Source organism: Mizuhopecten yessoensis, unplaced genomic scaffold (assembly GCF_002113885.1).
Source record: "Mizuhopecten yessoensis strain PY_sf001 unplaced genomic scaffold, ASM211388v2 scaffold1011, whole genome shotgun sequence".
Classification (NCBI taxonomy): Eukaryota; Metazoa; Mollusca; class Bivalvia; order Pectinida; family Pectinidae; genus Mizuhopecten; species Mizuhopecten yessoensis.
In genome coordinates, this window is record NW_018403833.1 from 107,607 (window position 1) to 124,441 (window position 16,835).

The 16,835-nt window shown below is 36.0% G+C and overlaps 1 protein-coding gene across 1 annotated transcript; it reads right to left on the reverse strand.

The window, feature by feature from the left end:
- Positions 1 to 1,456: 1,456 nt before the first annotated feature.
- On the reverse strand, positions 1,457 to 13,735 carry LOC110456038. The gene is made up of 5 exons (XM_021506565.1): positions 12,682 to 13,735; positions 9,566 to 9,751; positions 8,058 to 8,326; positions 3,200 to 3,301; positions 1,457 to 2,923 (listed from the first exon to the last, which is right to left on the reverse strand). Exons 1-5 carry the CDS (start codon positions 13,355 to 13,357, stop codon positions 2,777 to 2,779), a joined length of 1,380 nt encoding a protein of 459 aa, XP_021362240.1. The 5' UTR covers positions 13,358 to 13,735; the 3' UTR covers positions 1,457 to 2,776.
- Between the last annotated feature and the right edge of the window lie 3,100 nt (positions 13,736 to 16,835).

A 16,835-nucleotide genomic window follows, 5' to 3' on the forward strand; every position in this document is an offset into this window, starting at 1 on the left:
AATATCATGTGTATGGTCAGCATCTAGACTGACGCCCTGACAGTGAATAAGTTAATTATTGTCAAGTTCATGATTATAAAAACATTCTGTAGATATACCGTTTCCTTTGCTTTTAGGAAGTAGGTCATTATTCCGGTTAGCTGTTCCATGTAGGGTTTTTTTCAATGGGAATTTTGAAACATTTGAAATTCAGATCGTATAATTATATTTCAGAATTAATATCTCATTTTTATGTCATTAATAAAACGTGTTTGTAGCTGGGTATCTGTGTGGTCGAATCTGTTAATATAGATTGATAAGAATCCCTAGTCATATGAAAAAGTTAAGCTTTTGATCGTGGAGTTTCAAACATGATACAATAAGACTGAGAATGACCCTTACCACACACTGCATGCTGTAGTTATGTATGATTCATAGTAATGCAAGCTTCTTGGTCCCATGTTTCGCGAACCTGCTTTAATTTAAATGTTCCCACTGGAAAGCTTTCTGAGAAATAAGGAAGACCTTGAGTTACTGGCCAATTTCAGCAATGTTTTCTGATGGGTAAACGCAAAGTTCAAGATTTTTTTTTAAAATGGAACCATAAAGTAAAAATACGGTATAACCGTTGTCATTGTTGTGAAATGTTTGTTACAAATTCTTTCCGACTTAGAGATTACATATAAATGACATCTTGCTATGCATTTTGCAGACTTTTCAAGTACAGGGGTCGAATAAAGGACCTATGCACCAAACGCTAATCCTACACTATAGCATTATAAACGCACATCATCAAAATGAGAGCTCAACAAATTTGCTCAACTTACATGGAGAAATGAGTACCTTGATAAGGGGAGTAACTCTAAACCAGAAAACCCCTTTGGTTGCTTCATCCCTCTATATGTGTTCGTTGCAATCTTTTTTTCTTACCACTTATTATCTGCATCCTCCTAACCATCTTGTCGAAACAGTGTTTCTCAGTTTTCTGGCCGAGGGTGTGATACTTTAGGATGGGCTTGGTTTGGTTTAATTTTGCTTAACATCTTATTAACAGCTAAGGTCATTTAAGGACGTGCCTCCATGTGTATAGCGTATGCGTGCTTGCTTGCGTGTGTGTATGCAGGAGACAGGGTATGTTGGTGTTCTTGCCACCGTGTGATAGCGCGGTTCTGATGCCGATATTTTTGGAAGTTACTGATTAGATAGAACATGATAAGTCATAATAACTTCGGATTCTAATGAAATCCATATTTTTGCATTTTACGTAATCCGTCTCCGTAAGTTGGTTTGTCTTTAAATGCTTGGGTAAATTTCCGGAGGAAAACAAATCGTGCAATAAGGTTTTAACGATTTTATACACAGTTCTTTCATTTAAGTTGATAAAAGTAGAAATAATACTGAAAGTAAACAAAATATAAGTATGACAGTCATATCATGTCAATATATTCTGTATCACACCTACATCAAGTAAAATCAAGGAACGCAATGAGGTCAAGTTATATATGAATAATTGAAGATTTATTTCATTAATAAAAAACATATTTTAGGCGATCGAATCTGCTGACTAATACATGGTATATGGATCACATGACACCGCTATGTATTATTTATTCTGCAATGATATAGGCAAAATCTTTCCCTTTTCATCGCTTTATAAGATGTCTTCTTCCACTTGCGAAAGATAACAAATTTTATTTTTGAAAAAAAAACAATGAAAACACACTAGCGTGTAACAACACGCACAGAAAAGCACTATATATTATGGATATTGGCAATGCCTTGGTCGTACTCAATATTTCCAAATATTCATGAAAACATTGAAATTCTACCACACTTTTGAAATATAAACGTTCGTCACAGGACTTTTTTTTATATATGTGTCATCTATATTTAGATTATGTATTAACCACCATGAGATTAAAAACAGAGTAAAAATATCACAATGTCAATGTGATTATAGAAAACTCAACAAAGACATGAAATTCACAGACTTTAAGCGTTATACATGATACAATATATAGAGTAAACTCTTTAGGGTGTCAACATTTGGACACTTGTTTGGCGATTCCGAAAGCAAAAAGCATAACCAGGCTCTGTGTCTCTGTGGCTAACTCCTAGTTTGTAAGGTGCTTAGTTTATAAGTTATAATCAACTATAGAAGCAAGTTCCATTTTTACCCTGATCAACCTCCATTCCATGTCACCCACATTCTTGACGGCGGTTTCAATAGTAGTCAGTGAGAAATGCCAGCGAAAATTCACTTCGCCCGTATAACAAAACCACGAAATACGAAACACACATGCATTTTGTGTCTAACTTCAGAGTACATGTATGTTCGTTGCGATGAGGAAGGACATGTATCGGAAAATAACGCATTCGAAAATAACATTTTAAAACGAAAAGCAATATCAGCACCATTATAAATTGCTATCACATTAAAAACAACTGTGTGTTAGAGATCGCGTTCGACAGAACGTTTATATGCGAGAACATACTCGCGGAGTTAATAAGCATCTTTTTGAGCAAGATCAATGCAACTTTCTTATCACAAAGTCGAGGAACGCCGAACATGTAATTACATCGAACTCATTTTTGAATTCGAGAGTATTTTTCCGGTTTTCTTGTCACTGACTGCCCGTGCAAGTTACTCATCGAGTAGGACTGCCGACTATAATTCTTCTGGAGACACAATATGACATGCACATTTTATATTTTGGACTTAATTAGGAAAAAGGTGCCCCTCATAAATCAGTCCAAAATATTTGAAAGATATGCGGGAAGTCATTTGTGACTATGGCTATAAATTATCCTCCATTTCTGCCTCCATCTCGAGATGTTCATGGTAACACACATCACACACGATGGCGTAATCTCCTCCTTGAAATGGAATCTGTTTTGTGTAACACTGGCGACACACAATGTCGGTACACCGCCGACAAGCAAACTGAAAAGAAGAGATGTTTTGATGTAATAGCTAACGAAAATGATGTTGCAGTTACAAAGGGCGCAGTCATTGAAACTCTTGTTTACATCCGCTTTTTAATACTTTTCCATCCAAAAAATAACACATGATTTTAGGAGGATCTGAATTCGATTAGTTATTTCAATAAATAAACAATTTGTCAGTTACCAGTTTGGATAAAGTGTTTTATGTTTTCTAAACTCACATACTAAACCAAAAAGACGCCAGCAATTTTCGAGCGTGATGGCATAGACTTACCCGATGATCTTCTGTGACGAAATCCTTCTGACACACGCCACACCGAAGGGCCGACCTGAGGTTTGGGGCCTCGTTAGCTTCCGGCAAATTTTGTGTCGGGGGCTAAAAAATACAAGTTCGAGTCCGTTAACACTGGAAGTCACATAAATCATCGGCTTGAGAGACTCGACGGTGAACGAGCACGTAAGACTAACACGAGGAATCAGTTTTTTCTTTCTCCTTTGTGGTTCTCAATTTGGATTTCGTATTTCGTCATTTTGCTGATAAGAATATATTCAACACAATTCTTTACAAAGCGTTCTACATTTATGTACGACAAATGATTTTTTTTAAAGATAACCCATTCTTGAATTACACTCTTCGCTTGACAAAGGACGTTTTCGAAATTTCTTAAAATAGGTTTTCAATTCCTGTTTGTAAAAATGTAGAGGTATAATCAGTAAGGTAGCATATAAACTTAAGGGAGATAACTCTTAACACAAAGCACATGTGCATATCTCCTTAAAGGAGATAACTCTAACACGAAGCATAGATGTTAAATGTGTAAGGCAGTATATATCCTTAAGGGAGATCGCCTTTACAGACATCATGGGTATAATGCGTACGGTAGTATGTGTCCTTAATGAAGTAATTCTCTAACCCACATGTACCATATAATATACTAAAGGGAGATAATTCTTACCGAACTAGCGTTATAGATAATGTATGTATATAGAGTAAGAGGGAATGATTTTCCGATCCTAAAACATGTGATTCTATAGATAGACAATGGAGTATAACGTGTGCTTTTCAATGTTAAATGTCTATATGGTAATGGTAATAATGTCCTATCCTCGGGGAATAGAAATATAAAGTGTGACAACACACAACTCATAGTAGATTAATGTATAAGTCAGACCAATGGGTTCTGGAGAAACAACTGTCGCATGGTAGCCAGGTCAACATTGCCGTATCGTTCATAAATACACCCATCGTTATAAGTCATCCATAAAATTACAATGAATTCCATTGGTCTGTCAGAAACAACCCCGTGGACAGTGAATGTATTTTTGCTGTGGTATAACAAACGATATTTGTCCACGATTGTGAAATAGAGCGGTAAATCCCGTAACAATATAAACGGTCAAGCAGTTTGACTTTGTCTTTATGATAATACTAACATCTTTTATTTATACAGGGTTACATATTTAGGTTTACATCTAACCTACAATATGGCCCTGTAATACACAATTTACAATGGACATGGACATGATACTGTACATACAATGACATATACAGTATATGCAGACCCTGACAAGTTAAAGTATTAAACTATTCGTCTCATCTTTGACTTTGGGGTGTCGTGGGTTTTCAACAGAAAAATTAGTCGATGTTTTTTGCGTTTTTTATTTCTTTGATAGTTTTGAGAAAATTCTGTTAATTTGATGATGTATTTTTGCATACAATGACGTCATATTTGGCGGCCGCATGTTTATCTCGTGACGTTGAGTGTTACCAAAACCAGTCTACAGCCAAATAATTGTGTCAAAAGAAAAAATAACTGTGCCATATTTCAGTCACAATGAAGAAATAAAATTTCTGTTCGATTATTTATCATGACACGCATGTAAATTACTTGATTGATGTCATGTCTTTTACACGATACAAACATGATCAATGTCCTGTTAACGTATTCACGGATATCGAAGTTCTGTACGAATATATTACATACATTGTAATAGACACATCCGAAGACTTGACCTCACGTGTACTGTCAACCTAATAATGCTATTAATCAACCGAATACAATCATATACATGTATATTTCAAATTAAAAAAAAAAATGGCAGCAGCTGTCAATGGCCATACCAGTTTATTCTTTTAAGCAGAGGTGGCTATTGGGCCCTTCCAAAAAAGTAGAAGGCATGAGAGAAAGAAATTATTAAAGGTTCCAAATGATAAAATGGGAACGACAGATCACATTTTGTTTTTGTCTTATGTATCCCCTAGATTATACAGCTGGGGCCCTACATAGGTAGCCTTATGTAACCACGCGCTTTGGGACACAACAGGTATATTCTTTCCCCGACGGCTGTATGGGTACGTAGCGGTGAGAGGTTTGGTAATTTTTCGACTGCATTTAAATCCATTATTAAAATATTTATGGGAAAATATACCTGTTATAACCAATGAGAAGGCTCATTCAGACTATAACTACTATATATATATATGAAAACTATTAGCTAGTTTACAATTAATTATTTTGAGCATATATCTATATTTACAATGCATGTTTATATTTAAAATGTATATATTAGGACAACAGATTTAATAAGTCAGTCATTTTAACTTAAATTCATATTGGCTCTATAGAGGATTTGACGTGAAGCGAGCTTTTGATGTCTATTTTGTAAGCTGCATTCAATGCAGGATAAGCATAATGGAATAATCGACCGCACTGTGGAAATTTAAGTGGCAATTACCACGCTCATTTTCGAAAAAGCATATGGATTTTTTTCCTTTTCATGTACACATTTTGCTCGTTTTGAAACGAATATTTCATTGGTATGATTATTATTTATTTTTTATTTTGAATTAATGAAACAGTCTAACAGAATACGAAATTGTTAACGATGTTTGCCGGGTAGGTTAGACCGCAGTCGGTTCTATGTGTGTAAAATGTGGACTGCTCTCTAGTAATTCATTAATTTCCTTGGTGTGTTATCAAACGTTCTCATTTCATATACTTCAAAACGGCTGACTTATATAAAACAAGCTCTCGTATGGAAAGGTACATTTTAAAATTTTGTAACAAACTCGAAAAACACAATATTAAGGATAATAGCTAGAACATGACCAGGGTAAATACCAAATTTATCTCTAATGTTTAATTGATTTATATATATATATATATAAGTATAATATATACAAGATGTAATGTTTTAGAACAAAAAGAATTATTGCTAGCTAGCTAATTTTGCCGACTTCCGGCCAAACTTCGATAAAACCGGTGAACAAAGGACTTTGGTCTGTATTCATGCATGAAACCGTTATTATGCTAAAGCATGGATTCTGTGCTCAAACCATCCTCGATATTCCAACATTCTCGTAACTTGCATAAATCATGTGATACAGTCAAAACGTCAAGAGTGAACCCTGAAAACGGTATTCAGTTTAGTTTAAACTTTATTTTATTATCGGTATGATATTCCAGTGATGCCACCATGATGTACATATAATCCAAACCATCGATAAAGTGTTATTTGTTATTAATTTATCATCAAAGCAAGTAATCTGTCTTGAGCACATAATCTGAGTTTGAGCACAAGAACAGTTTCTGGATACAGTCCCATATTTCTGGATATTGCGAGACACGAGATCCGATAAAAGTACGCACTATTTCGCTATCCAATGCTGTTCCCAGATATTTTGGTAATTTTAGGTGACAGAGTTATGAGACGTGCCGCGGGCAAAGTGACACACGGACGAGCTGACAGATGGACTGACGGACAAAGTGACACACGGACGAGCTGACAGATTGGCTGACAGACAAAGGGACACACGGACGAGCTGACAGATTGACTGACAGACAAAGTGACACACGGACGAGCTGACAGATTGACTGACAGGCGAAGTGACACTCGGACGAGCTGACAGATTGGCTGACAGACAAAGTGACACACGGACGAGCTGACAGATTGGCTGGCAGACAAAGTGACACTCGGACGAGCTGGCAGATGGGCTGACAGACAAAGTGAAACACGGACGAACTGGCAGATTGGCTGACAGACAAAGTGACACACGGACGAGCTGACAGATTGACTGACAGATAAAGTGACACACTGACGAGCTGGCAGATGGGCTGACAGACAAAGTGACACTCGGACGAGCTGACAGATGGGCTGACATACAAAGTGACACACGGACGAGCTGACAGATTGGCTGACAGACAAAGTGACACTCGGACGAGCTGGCAGATGGGCTGACAGACAAAGTGAAACACGGACGAGCTGGCAGATGGGCTGACAGACAAAGTGACACACGCACGAGCTGACAGATTGGCTGACCGACAAAGTGACACTCGGACGGGCTGGCAGATGGGCTGGCAGACAAAGTGACACGCGGACGAGCTGACGGATGGGCTGACAGACAAAGAGAAACACGGACGAGCTGGGAGATGGGCTGACAGACAAAGTGACACTCGGACGAGCTAACAGATGGACTGACGGACAAAATGTCACATTGACGGGCTGGTAGATTGGGTGACAGACAAAGTGACACTCGGACGAGCTAATAGATGGACTGATAGACAAAATGACACAATGACGGACTGGCAGATTGGCTGACGGACAAAGTGACACACGGACGAACTAGCATGTGGGATGCCGAATTGACCTGTTTCATGTTTAGTACTGCCCAACATGAACAAAGGATTAGGTACAAGTTATTGCAACTTACCTACACCTTTTCCTCCTTACATACATGTATGCAATTTTATAGACTAACGTCAAGACTGATGTAAATATATATTATACGATAAACATGAATGTTTGCTCGTACCAAAATAATTCAGTACTTGTGTCTACGGCAATCTCTCCGAGTCCAAAGAGTAATACATGTAAATTATGAGCATTCATATTCCCAACAGTATTATTATAATTTTCACAAAACATATTCCTTATATCTTTATAATGCAGACCTTCAAAAAATGTTTGTCTTGTTCAGTTTCCGTAAGGATGTATGCTTTCTTACTCTGTGTCAGGGAAGTCTGTTTTGCATTTCCATACCGTCTTTTTTAACTACATCATACATGTGAAATATTACTATTTCCTCTTCAAAAGAGTTTCACACAGTGTACACGTGATTGGTCAGTACTCACCGTTTCTGCGGAACTGTTTACGCCGTCAGCGGGGGTAGGCGGGCTGTAGGAAGGAGGGGGCGTGGCAAACATGACGTAGGGCGGTGGGGGACTGTCTCGGTCGATGTCAGATGGCGCTCGCATCGGGTAGATAAAATTAGACCGAGGCTGTCTTCTACCGGAACCCAGCGGTCGAGAGAAGCATGCGCAAGTACTGTTTGACTGTGAGTGCGCACTGTTGACGCGATTCCTCCAACTTGACACTTCGCGTGGCTTTTCGTAGTAGTCCACTGTTAGTAACACAAAAATACCAAATTGTTAAACCAAAAAGGTTGAAAAAGAAGGTCAGGTTTTGTAGCTTTCCAACAGATTTATTCCCATAAGATTATTATGATAGAATGGTTGATTCGTGTGACTTTTAATGAATGATCTATCAAGAAACGTAGGAACAAATCACGTATACGGGAGTACATTTGGACCTACTCTGATGAAGAAGGAGTATTAGTGAAAATTATATGGGTTTACATCAAACACTACGACCCTCCCGACTTCCCAACATAGCTTTCATGATTAACATACCCATATTACATTTACAGTATGTATTTCACATACACTAATTGATTGTCACATACTATACTTAGGACTACTGTCGTTTATGCTTATTGTTATACAAAATTATTGTTGTATGTACGTTTGTCACATACACTTAATGTCACATACATTCAATGTCACATACACTTAATGTCACATACACTGAATGTCACAAACACTCAATGTCACATACACTTAATGTCACATACACTGAATGTCACATACACTTAATGTGACATACACTTAATGTCACATACATTCAATGTCACATACATTCAATGTCACATACACTTTAAGTCACAAACACTTAATGTCACATACACTTAATGTCACATACCCTCAATGTCACATACACTTTAAGTCACAAACACTTAAAGTCACATACACTTAATGTCACAAACACTTGGTGTCACATATATTCAAAGTCACATACACTTAATGTTACAAACACTTAGTGTCACATACACTCAATGTCACATACACTTTAAGTCACAAACACTTAATGTCACATACACTTTATGTCACAAACACTTAATGTCACATACACTCAATGTCACATACACTTTAAGGCACAAACACTTAATGTCACATACACTATATGTCACAAATACTTGGTGTCACATATATTCAAAGTCACATACAATTAATGTTACAAACACTTAGTGTCACATACATTCAATGTTACAAACACTTAGTGTCACATACATTCAATGTCGCAAACACTTAATGTCTCATACATTTAATGTCACATACACTTAATGTCACAAACACTTTAGGTCACTTACACTTATTGTCACATAAACTTTGCTTGTTTTCACAATCATGTGTCATCGTCCCACGTCATTTGGCATATTCAGGTCATGTGATAATTGATGACCATTACTGATCCAACAAATTGTTTAAACTACAGCTTCTGAACAAATGATTGTCTAACTTACATGATGTGCCAACGAGGGATAACCCCCAGATGGCGCTCCAAACCCAACCGACTAGGAAACAGGCCGTAAGAAGAAGCTGTAGAAACCCCACACCGACTACGGCTGCGCCAGAAGACAACTTCCGGCGCCGTGACATCTCTTCGGCATCCCCACAGCAGGGCATACACATTCCCGCCACCATGGTCCCTAGAAGACACAGATATATCTTGATACCCGAGTATACTGTACATATGGCGCGTTACATGGTGCAAAATTTAAGATTATTTTGCATATCATTTTATTTCTGTTTAAAATATATATATATTTAAATGCGAAAGTTTCATTTATATATGTTAAAAGAACATCTGTATTACAATATAAACAATTGATATATACATCAAAAGTACATCTGTATTCCAATATAAACAATTAATATATACATTAAAAGTACATCTGTGTTACAATATATACAATTAATATATACATTAAAAGTACATCTGTATTACAATATAAACAATTAATATATACATTAAAAGTACATCTGTATTCCAATATATACAATTAATATATACATTAAAAGTACATCTGTATTCCAATATATACAATTAATATATACATTAAAAGTACATCTGTATTCCAATATATACAATTAATATATACATTAAAAGTACATCTGTATTCCAATATATACAATTAATATATACATTAAAAGTACATCTGTATTCCAATATATACAATTAATATATACATTAAAAGTACATCTGTATTCCAATATATACAATTAATATATACATTAAAAGTACATCTGTATTCCAATATATACAATTAATATATACATTAAAAGTACATCTGTATTCCAATATATACAATTAATATATACATTAAAAGTACATCTGTATTCCAATATATACAATTAATATATACATTAAAAGTACATCTGTATTCCAATATATACAATTAATATATACATTAAAAGTACATCTGTATTCCAATATATACAATTAATATATACATTAAAAGTACATCTGTATTCCAATATATACAATTAATATATACATTAAAAGTACATCCGTATTACAATGTATACAATAAATATATACATTAAAAGTACATCTGTATTACAATATATACAATTAATATATACATTAAAAGTACATCTGTATTCCAATATATACAATTAATATATACATTAAAAGCACATCTGTATTCCAATATATACAATTAATATATACATTAAAAGTACATCTGTATTCCAATATATACAATTAATATATACATTAAAAGTACATCCGTATTACAATGTATACAATAAATATATACATTAAAAGTACATCTGTATTACAATATATACAATTAATATATACATTAAAAGTACATCTGTATTCCAATATATATAATTAATAACATTAAAGGGGCTGGTCAGGAAAAGAACATTTAAGCAGAGACCGAATTCTGAGCAAGGGTGTACAAAGCATGTTGTCCAAATTTATGAAAATATATTTAGATAAAATGTGTTTGAAATGACTATATATAAAAAATCAAAAAAAAAATCTGATGGAAACTGGTATTTGAAACGTTTTTAAATACCAATATTGTATGTGTGTGAGGGAACTGTCTAAGTAGTATCACTCGTTGTCCAATTCTATTTTACATTTCTACAATAAGATAGACATTTAAACACAAACTTTAAGATAGAATCTTGCTTGGTTTTAATACCGTCTGGATCGTATATTGTCCTTGTTTTGTATAAGAAACACAGGAAAATCATTCCTTTATAGAGAATATTGCAGTGAGTGTAAATAGCTCGTGACACGCAATGTGTCTATAATCGATCTGTATTGCCAGTAAGATCAGAGAAACACCACGAACGGGTATTTAAGTCAACCGGGGCAAATTCATGCAAAATCTGTAAATTGTACAAATTGTTAGTCGTTTATAGAACCACATTTCTTGACGATTTACAACGGTATAATTACTTTAGAGATATAATTGTTGTTTTAGTGTTATATTCAGAGCAGGTTTACTTTTCATATGCACACGAAAAAGTATTCGAGCTCTGTGTCACCAGATAAAAAAAAATAAGCCTGCGTTTAAAAGAATAAAGAAAACAACAGTTCATTTTTGTCTGTCAACACACTGACCATGTAATCTCTATATTAAGAATGGAACACACGTATTTGAAGATACTGGTAGCTTGCGTCCTATGCGAACAAATGCTACATGTATGTTGTACATACGGGTCCCTGTGCTCATAACACTACACAGTTATGTTCTAATGATTACTATATATACGGGTCCCTGTGCTCGTAACACTATATACACTTATGTTATATAATGATGACAATATACGGTTCCCTCTGCTCATAACACTATACAGTTATGTTGTAATTATGGCTATACACGGATCCCTGTGCTCGTAACACTTTACAGCTATGTTGTAATTATGGCTATACACGGGTCCCTGTGCTCGTTACTGTTATGTTGTAATGATGACTATATATACGGGTCCCTGTGCTCATAACACTATACAGTTATGTTGTAAAGATGACTATATATACGGATCCCTGTGCTCGTAACACTATACAGTTATTTTGTAATTATGGCTATACACGGGTCCTTGTGCTCGTTACTGTTATGTTATATAATGATGTCTATACACGGGTCCCTGTGCTCGTAACACTATATAGTTATGTTGTAATTATGGCTATAAACGGGTCCTTGTGCTCGTTACTGTTATGTTGTAATGATGACTATATACACGGGTCCCTGTGCTCGTAACACTATACAGTTATGTTGTAATTATGGCTATAAACGGGTCCCTGTGCTCGTAACACTATACAGTTATGTTGTAAAGATGACTATGTACAGGTCCCTGTGCTTGTTACACTAAACAATTATGTTGTAATGATGACTATTTTACGGGTCCCTGTGTAAACTCAGTTTTCTGCTGCAGGCATCTTCTGGCCACCGTGCATTTATCTAAATAAGTATTTATCTGACATTTATAATACCGGTACACTTTGTTGGGAGTATTAACTATTTATAAATAAATATCGATACATTTGATCGATACGGCATTTACAGTTTTAATATACATAGGTATAACAGATTAACTTTGTACTTAGTTTGAGACCTACCTAGTCCTGGTACTGCGAAGTTCATCAGACAGCACGCGATTGCCATGGGGATGGGAAGTATGGGTACGATGTATTCATCGATGACCACTTCTGGTTGCTGCTCGTCCTCCCCAGAGGGTGGGGCTGTCAACATAGCCATATCTCTCCGTGTCAGTCGCCGGCATGTATCAGATCCCTGTCGTGTGCTCTGTAGACAAGGAGGCTGTCCATGATGACCGTTATTGCAACTATGTAGTGCTTGTAAGGGAACCGGATTTGACGTAGGCGGTTCCGTATGTACAGGAACATGAGGTGGCGCTGGTTGCTCTGCCTGGCCACATTCCACGGGACTTTCGGACCGCACTAGCTGTTCTAAGTCCACACGTCTCTGATTTCTAGGTACAAGTCGATTTTGTTCACTTCCCGCCAATTCTTGCTGTTCGTTTTCCGCCAATTGAGGCTGCATTTGGTGTCTCTGCAGCTGTGTCTGGGATAAACGGTTGTCAGGTTCGACCTGTTCATCACAATCGTCTCTGATCAGGCACGGATCACTTAGTCGTAATCCCCCTACCTGTGAATCTTCCACCTGTCCAAACGGTCCGAGGGATTGTAGGGACTGATACGCTCTCTCCTCCTCGTGCGCCGGAGATCGCTGCGGATACTGAGCATGATGAGGTTGCCAGGGGTTTCCCGCCATTAATTATGAATAGAATACTGCAAATCCCATAGCAGACCTTGCCGAATAGATCTATCTGTACAGCTACATACAAATCAATCGCTACACATACACCGCCATATCGGTTGTCTAAGTACGATATCACTGGTCGGCTCGCGTGGAACAGCCTGTTAAATACTTAAACAAACAATCTATAGTGGACAAATATCATTTTTTGTCCGTAAAATTAGTTATCCATATCCGGAAATGGAATAACAGTTGATGTATAAAGTTTACGTAATGTACTATAGAATATCCGAAAGGAGAACAATCCACGAAGAACAACAGATTATAGGATTATATACTATATGTGAGGTGAAAACAAGGCCATTACATTGTACATACATCGAGCGAGACTGATTACAAACTGTGTACACAGGTATTATAACTCCGACATGTCACGCTCTAGGGAAGAATTGTTATCAAAATACGTCTAGTGTTCAATCAGGGTCGGATTTTAAATTTGAGTAAAGTTTAAATCCCCATACATACCAGTCAATACACAAGGGGCTAGTGTGCTTACAGAAACATTTACGTAGTAAAAAAACCTCGAAATGTCAATTTCGTTGTTTATTTGTAAAGTCAGTATCGTTGTTAATTTCAATATATATGTAGATTACAGTCAAACTGAAGCCTGCAATTTTTTACTAATTTTTTTTTTTTTAAAAGTAATCGTATATAATTTTATATTGCTTTTCGTAACGTAACTATAATTGGTTATAAAGACGTAAGCTAACAGAGGTTCTACGGGTAATTATACCTGTAGTACACAGGTGTTAAATATCGCTGGAATGTTCTAGTTATAGAGTTAAGTTACCGACTGAGTGTAATACGACACCATTGTCTTGTCAAGTACAATGACACAAGACTTGTTAGTCCAACTTATATCTATATTTACATCATTTCAATGAATATGTCAAACTCGTTTCAGTTGGTTTAAACTACAATGTAACGGTCGTTTTAAATTCATTCATTTTTTATAGCCCCTAAATTTTGAAAACAAAAGGTCTCGATTGAGTTGAACCAGGGGTGTATTACACCCTGACAGCACCGTGGCTTGAAAGGGCTAAATGTCAAAGTTATACGTGTGTACACGCGAATCGTTCTATAAACATATAGGCACATGCATATATCAGTTTAAAAGAAATTTATATACTTAGGCATTAGTGTACATAATTAAACTAAATAAAACAGAAAAGCCAATAAGAAACAACTAGCACAGACCATAAAAGTCTTACAACTGAAATTAAGAACGATTTAAGATTCAGTATTTAGTGAGGAGGCGGGGCGGGGCAGTTGAAAAAGACGAAGAAATGTTCTATTTCCATTTCCGTCCTTTCTTATCATTCCATTTCCTCTTTTAATAAATTGTTTCGCTTGTGAGAAAGATTTAATGTTTTTTACTTTTCTCTTCTCACATGTTCAAAATATTGGAAGATAACTAGGATACTATCTTACATAATAAAAGGAGGAGGAGGAGGAGGAGATGTGTCAAAGACTTTTTGTGCAATTTATCTGGAATATGTAGCTGACTGTGTTGACAAATCTTTAGTTAGAGACGTTTAAGATATTTGTCATAGAGTCATTTGACTCATACAGTGCACGCTGATTTTTTTAATAGTTAACAATACTTTCATCATAATATCATTTCGGTTTTACTATAGAATTGTACCGTATCGGTATTTCTAATATCTAAAAAAAAAAAAAGCGACGGGTGTGTATGCGCCTCGGATGTTTGAATCTATCGTTTTACATCAAAACTACATGCACAGCCTTATCTTACTCGTGTGCTATCTCACAACTGTTTTTCTTCTTCTTCTAAATGCCACAAGGATGACAACAATAGAACGCATTCACACGAAATTCAACTCAATAGACGATGATGTGTCTACCGAAACATACGAGTTATTTCCCGTTGAACGATCAGCATACGTTTTATCATTTTATTGACGGTGTTGAAAATTAATTAAACCGCCTTTGAAATAGATCATTGTTAACGGTACCTACAAGAATCACATTTTTATCACCAATCGAATGATAAATGGGAAATTTGTACAGGATAAGGTCTCGCACTGTATCATGTAAAGGTGTGTACGTAACGTTTTGTCTTATTTCTTGGTCTAAATCTTTCTATTGTCAAATTATAGAGAGGTAACATATTTTTGTATGTTGTAGTCGGAAGTTTGGTATACAGTATAGCTATCAGCGTTACGGGGTTGTAACTGCGAGATTCTGAGACAAAAGGGGTAGTAGAGATTATTGTGAATTTTGCATTTTCTCCTAGATATTCTTCTCTTACCCAATTTCGGAGTACATAGATTCTCTACTCCTATAAAAGGTAACGTTTCCAGTTGGTAGTCATAGTGAAAATGGGTTTTTTGAACGACGCAGTCGCAGATGATGTCTATTTTCTATTCTGTCCCAAAATCTTGCCACCGAGATATTACAACGCTGCGCATGTAATACATGTAGCAAGAAGCAGGGGGAGTGTTTAAGCTTTTTGTTGATATCGATTGCACTGATCATTGATTTAAGGGAAACAACTCTTGTTAGAGACTTGAATGGTACAAGAAATAAACGTTCAATTGTCGCGTCTTACATTTATGACAGGAATGCAGATTCCTAGCATTTATGACAGTTGCATCAAATGAGCTTATCAACATAATTATATACAAATGATTACACGTTTTAGACCTCATCTCTAGGAAACAGAAACTTTCCATATCCCTCGTTTTACACATTTATGATTGTTGCGATATAAAATAAAACACTTATGTACGAACTGTTGAAAAAAACTTAATGATTGTTGTTACCACGGACTCAAATATAATTCGTGGTAACAACAATCATTAAGTTTTTTTCAACAGTTCGTACACCGTACATAAGTGTTATATTTTATATCGCAACAATCATAAACGTGTAAGACGAGGGATATGGAAAGTTTCTGTTTCCTAGAGAGGAGGTCTAAAAAGCAATATTCCGACCACAATAATACGGATTGATTGACAAAAACCACTGTATAAACCTTTTCTCACAATATGAGATTATTCTTACAATACAGACTGCACAGATTTATATACAAATATGTATACATAACGTTCTAAAATGCCAACAAATTGAAAGGAATATCAGAACACCGACTATCTCTATCCATCTCTCTCTCTCTCTCTCTCTCTCTCTCTCTGAATATCAGAACATCGATTCTCTCTCTCTCTCTCTCTCTCTCTCTAGAAATATCAGAACATCGATTATCTCTATCCCCCTCTCTTTCTCTCCCTCTCTCTTCTTCTTCTTCTTCTCTCTCGCCCTTTCTCAGTATCTAAAGAGACATGTTTCTCAACGGCGTATCAACTTGGCTAGGTATGGACAGATTTTTCAGACTTTTTAAATCCGTTATTGCTCTGAACCCCACTGTTCTGTACAATTTCACACAGTTCCTGTCAATCTGTTGTACACGACT